Genomic DNA, 4,909 nt, shown 5'->3' with positions numbered 1-4,909 from the left:
CAAAATGGTCCTCAAAGATTCGATTGAATTGCTCGAAGAAGAAGAAGGGTCTCTTCTGCCACTGAAATCACACCCATTGTCCGCAGGGACTGATGATGATTCCTCAATCCTAGAAGCAAAACTAGTTTCCATAGTCTTAAAATGCTGCGAGTAGTAAGCTGAGTTATCTTGTCCAACCACTATCACTGCATTACCATTTTATTCCACTGCCTCAATCATCTCAAAAGTATAAACTTTTCAAACTAGAAAGACCAAAAAAAAAACACAACTTATCAGAGTCTCATACCAGCTCCTGCTGCAGATACAGAATCATCACCAGCGTCTTTGTTCAAGGCGACGTCACCTTCGTTACCGTCTACGTCATCATCCTCGTCTTCTTCTTCTTCTTCTTCTTCTTCTTCTTCTTCAACGTCAACTTCATCCTCGCCGTCTGATCCACCACCACCACTGTCGTTAGGGTTTCCGCTAATGGGTTTCTCCGAGTAGAAATTCTGACGGAACTCGAGGTGAGGGTGAGGATTAGCCGAGGCTGCTGCTGCTGCCGCAGCCGCCGCCGCGAAATACCGGTGGTGGTCGCCGATATAAGCAGCGAATTCACGGGTTTTAGGGTCTTGTTCTCCGACCCGGAAACGTAAAGGGTCAGCATCTTGGACAATCATCGGCGGAGCATTGAACGACGCCGGAGAAAGCCCTTTTCCGGACATGAAATCGGCAAAGAAATATACAAACCCTAAAATCAAGCAAAAATTGAAGATTGAAACAGAGTTTAGATGAGTTTCGTGAAACAAAGAAGGAATCTTTAATAAGAGAGGATGAGTGATGAGGGAAAGTTTTCTCAGCGATCAAATGAAAATGACTAAAGAAGAAACAAGAAGAAGTGGGAAGCTAAAACGACATCGTTTACATAGAGAAAATACAAAACGGTGACGTTTCACCGCAACAGACGTCAGGGTCAGATTCTATTACAAAAAAAAATAGGGCCCATGGATCCAAAAAGGAAGTGTGCGGAACTAAAAGATTTTAGATAAAAAGAGAAGTCAAACTAGATTCTTTACTGTCTTTTTGTGTCTGAATAAATAAATTACTGTTTACCCTTACTAGAAACTCTACGTACAACTGCTATAGTGTAGTCTAATAATAGCTATCATCATCATTTTGATCTTTGGCTTATGGCCTATGGATTAGATTGGAACTTCTCAAATAGCCCCAAAGACTTGTGAGTTCTGACTTCTGACACCGCATGAACGCCATTGGATGTTGTTCTGCTCTCGACAAACAGTGTCTAGATGTTTTGGATGAATTCTCTAGTACCTCTATCCCAAAAATTCTTTTATACGCATCCACTTTAATTCTACATACCCTTCTTCTTGAACGAAGACGAAACTATTTCTCTAACAATTTTTAAACAAAAATCAAACATCCTAGGTATACCAGTTGTATCCCGCATAATAGAATTTGAATCCTGGGCACGCACGCTGCACATGGAGCTTGCAACCACTGAACTACTGTGTTTTTCGTTGAACACTTACTAGTTTAATTATATTTAACTTTTAATAACTTTCATTAAAAATAATATTGTCCTTTTACTTTCAAAATTTTTGAAAAATTGTTTTGATGCATAGGAGAATATGAGATTTTGGCGTCATTTTCTTTGTTGTTGGATCCCAATATAAAATAACCCATCGGGACAAGGGTTCCTGATTTTTTTCTGGTGTGTCACAATTCATATTTTTGATCATAGAGACATATTTTTCGAACATTTAGGATTCTTGGAACATAGATTGTGGTTAAGTGGGTTGAAAAATCTAGATCTTTCTAATTTGGATTCTCAAGTTTAATGGACAAAGCATCCAAATAGTATTTTTTTTGTTGATTAAATATTTCAAAAGAAATGTCCATTATTAAGAAGATCGTGTTACAATGAGAGGATCCTTGTTAAAAAATGTACAGGTACAACAGTACAAGGAATCAAACACTAATGAGAGATCATTACAAACAAACTACACTTTTTGTATTTATTTATTCTAGAGACTGATCTCTCTGTTCTTTGATGTTCTTGAAGATCTTAGAACTCTTGTCAAAAATCTTTGCCCTTCTCTTATAATCTGTAGGGTCTCTACCATCATCTGCCCCCATGATAGCTTCCTTCTCAAGGTACTCCACAGGAGACTGATCTCTCTCTTCTTTAAAGCTCTTGAAGACCTTAGAACTTTTGTCGAAAATCTTTGCTCTTCTATTGTAATCCGTAGGGTCTCTTCCATCATCTTCCCCCATGATAGCTTCTTTCTCGAGGCACTCCAAGAGCTCCCATACTCCTCTGTTTACTTCTCCGCCACATAACCCTCTTTTTTGAGTCAGCTCCTCCTCTTCCTCCGGCGTAATTGGCTCCATTGCCGCCGCATAGCCCGACCCTGAAGCCACGCATCTAGCTGCAGCAGCAAACCACCTCCCCTTCTTGGCTCTAAGGCTCAGCTTGGTTTGTGAGATTTCCGAAGTCGAAACTAGCGTTTTATGAGTTCTCGGAGATGGGTTGATGATGATCTTTGTGCAGGTTTGAGAGATAGCTTCCATCGTTTTAAGTCTGGTGTTGTAAAGAGTTGAAGAGGTTGGGTCTCTTGTTGATTGTTTATATATAAGGTTCGGCCGTTCGGGTAATGAGACACAAAAACACACGCCAGGCCCATCATCACACGTGTCGGAGTGACGATGAGTGAGAGAGATTTCGAGATTCTTGTGGCACGTGGTTCGAGATTCTAATGCCGACCTACTTTGACTCTCTTTGTTTAGTAAGCTTTACTGTTCAAAACTCTTGACACGTTTGTTTTTCTAGAACTTGGTTCGACCTTAAAGATCATTTTAAATTATATGAATCAGACCACAAAACCTTATCCAAAATTATTGAATTCGACTCGGTTTAGAATGATTTCAGATCATAACCAAATCCAAATGACCATTACATTACTATTGACATCTTATTAGCTTAAATGCATCTGGCTTTTGTATCTCGGATTAAAATCTGCTCTAGTTTCTCTGTTTCTGTAACAAGTTTGTATGGAACCTGCAAATTCTATCAGATAAATTTTAAAACTTGATAAGAGCATTCACTGCAAGGAACAACATACTGAGTAGCAAATGGAACAAGTCTACAAACTGCAAAACAAAACAAACTAAAAGATAATAGATAATGAAAGGGACTTTGACTAGATAAAAATTCCCAAAATAGAAAAAGATGTTGTTCTATCTCAGATGTGCAAACCCTTTTCACAGCCTTTGTGAGGATCACATCTTTGAACTGTTGGTACACAAAAGGCGTATGGAAGATTTGAATTCTACTTTCCACCTTCATTGATAAACCCTTCTTTGCGGCCTTCAAAGCCAGGACGCAGGAGCTTTTTCTCTCTCTTGGCGATTTTACGCAGCTTGTTCTGTTCAATTCTATCCGCAATATTCCCTGATCTCTTTTGCTGCTTCTCCACCTTGAACTTTTGTTGCCCTTCAATTCTTTCTTTCCACTTCTCTGCGTTCTTCTCTTGCCTCTTCTTCTCTTTGTGGATGCTTTGCTTCAATAGCTTTGGATCGTCATGGACCTTAATACCAGCTGCTCTGCTCGTAGCTGCCTTCCATGAGTGCTTCTTTGCAATGACATCACCTTTTTCTGGATCCTTCTTGTCAGCCTCTAACTTCATAGCCCTTTCAAGTTCTCTTGCCTTTGAAAGCCTCCGTTTCTTTTTCTCTTTTCCGTGTTCTTCATCGTCATCAATCTTGACATAACCAAATGTAAGGTCCTTAGCAGCCTCTTCCACATCCAACTTACCCTTACCTTTATCTGCTGCCTTATTATCCGCCACAGTCTTTTCCTCAGAAACTGTATCCCTCTTTCTCTTATTTGGCAGAGTCTTCTTCCTTTTTTCATGGCTTCTTGGTCTATCAGAACCTCCACGACCACCTTTGAGCTCATCAATTTTGCGATGCAGACGTTGCCTCAGCTCCTCGTACGTAACAGATTTATCATCATCCTTTTCTTCGTCGACCTCTATTTCCTCCTCACTGTCATCTTCAGGAAGCTCAATACCTGCTTTTTCCAACTCTAGCTTCTGCCTTCGTAAATCATCTTTTTTCTTCTTTAGCTTCTGCTTTAATGAAATCCTTTTTTCCTTCTCTAGCTTTCGCTTCAGCAGATCGACAGTGGTCAAAGCAGACTTGTATGGGTCCAACCTATCTCTCCTCGCCTTCTTTAGGTTGGAGTTTGTTATTTTCTTCGCTCTAGCTTTTTGAGACTTGCTAAGACCTGGAAACCATTTCCTTTCTGTCTCATCTGCTAAGTAGAATCTTGCAGGGATGAACTCTATCAGCTTATCAAAAAATCCAGTATGTTCATGAGTCTTGAAATCCGATTCACAATTAAGATTCTCCTTTTTCTTTGCCATCTATAACAATTGCCAAGATCAATCACAATCAGAAAAATAAAAAGAAGAAACTACAATTCCTGCATCAAAACAGTGGTATCAAGACTGACAATGGCAGATTAACTGATAAGTAGCATATTACTCGAATATACAACAGTTACAAGGAGGGGATCAAAACTTACATCAGTCCCACGAGTATTAGTCATTGCTCTCCACAGAGGAGATTAGCCAAAAAGTCGTAAACCTCAAGACAAGCTGCAGCAATAACACAGTATTTATTAATCATTGCGAGAGAACACAAACATCATAATAAGTCTATTCCTGATATACATTATAGTCTGCATTACGAATACATTCAGAATTCCCTGCATCTCGTCAGAATTGAGCAAGTCACTGAATCACATCAAGTGACCAAGTTTACTCGTTCGCTAGATACATATGAAAAGAAGCTCACAAAGTGTATAACAATTGGATTTATCAAATCATCCAGGAATCTACCATTT

General features: G+C 39.4%; 3 protein-coding genes across 4 annotated transcripts in view; all 3 read right to left on the bottom strand.

The window, feature by feature from the left end:
- Positions 1 to 846, bottom strand: part of LOC104734526 (U-box domain-containing protein 62-like) — a 2,760-nt gene extending 1,914 nt beyond the window's left edge. Inside the window, exons 1-2 of the mRNA XM_010454124.1 lie at positions 287 to 846; positions 1 to 185 (exon numbers count right to left, since the gene is read on the bottom strand). The exon at positions 1 to 185 is cut by the window's left edge and continues 7 nt beyond it. Of these exons, the coding sequence (XP_010452426.1) occupies positions 1 to 185; positions 287 to 704 (603 nt within the window). The 5' untranslated portion in view covers positions 705 to 846. The remainder of the gene's footprint in view (positions 186 to 286) is intronic.
- On the bottom strand, positions 1,879 to 2,599 carry LOC104734525. Its single transcript, XM_010454123.2, has one exon. The coding sequence runs from the start codon at positions 2,569 to 2,571 to the stop codon at positions 2,020 to 2,022; it is 552 nt and encodes a 183-aa protein (XP_010452425.1). The 5' UTR covers positions 2,572 to 2,599; the 3' UTR covers positions 1,879 to 2,019.
- LOC104734523 (surfeit locus protein 6-like) overlaps positions 3,071 to 4,909 on the bottom strand; it is a 3,166-nt gene continuing 1,327 nt past the window's right edge. Inside the window, exons 1-2 of one of the 2 annotated variants that reach the window (XM_010454122.2) lie at positions 4,589 to 4,696; positions 3,071 to 4,427 (exon numbers count right to left, since the gene is read on the bottom strand). In XM_010454122.2, coding sequence (XP_010452424.1) covers positions 3,330 to 4,427; positions 4,589 to 4,612 — 1,122 coding nt within the window. In that variant the 5' untranslated portion in view covers positions 4,613 to 4,696 and the 3' untranslated portion in view covers positions 3,071 to 3,329. Of the gene's footprint in view, positions 4,428 to 4,588; positions 4,697 to 4,909 lie in introns of those variants that run through there. The other variant, XM_010454121.2, reaches the window with a different exon arrangement.

Source organism: Camelina sativa, chromosome 13 (assembly GCF_000633955.1).
Source record: "Camelina sativa cultivar DH55 chromosome 13, Cs, whole genome shotgun sequence".
NCBI classification, from domain to species: Eukaryota; Viridiplantae; Streptophyta; class Magnoliopsida; order Brassicales; family Brassicaceae; genus Camelina; species Camelina sativa.
The sequence above is the reverse complement of the archived record's forward strand: the minus strand, read 5'-3'. Positions and strand labels throughout refer to the sequence as shown.

What these genes read in the sequence shown, in the direction of transcription:
- LOC104734525 (XM_010454123.2), bottom strand. Translation starts at nt 2,571, where the DNA reads ATGGAAGCTATCTCTCAAACCTGCACAAAGATCATCATCAACCCATCT.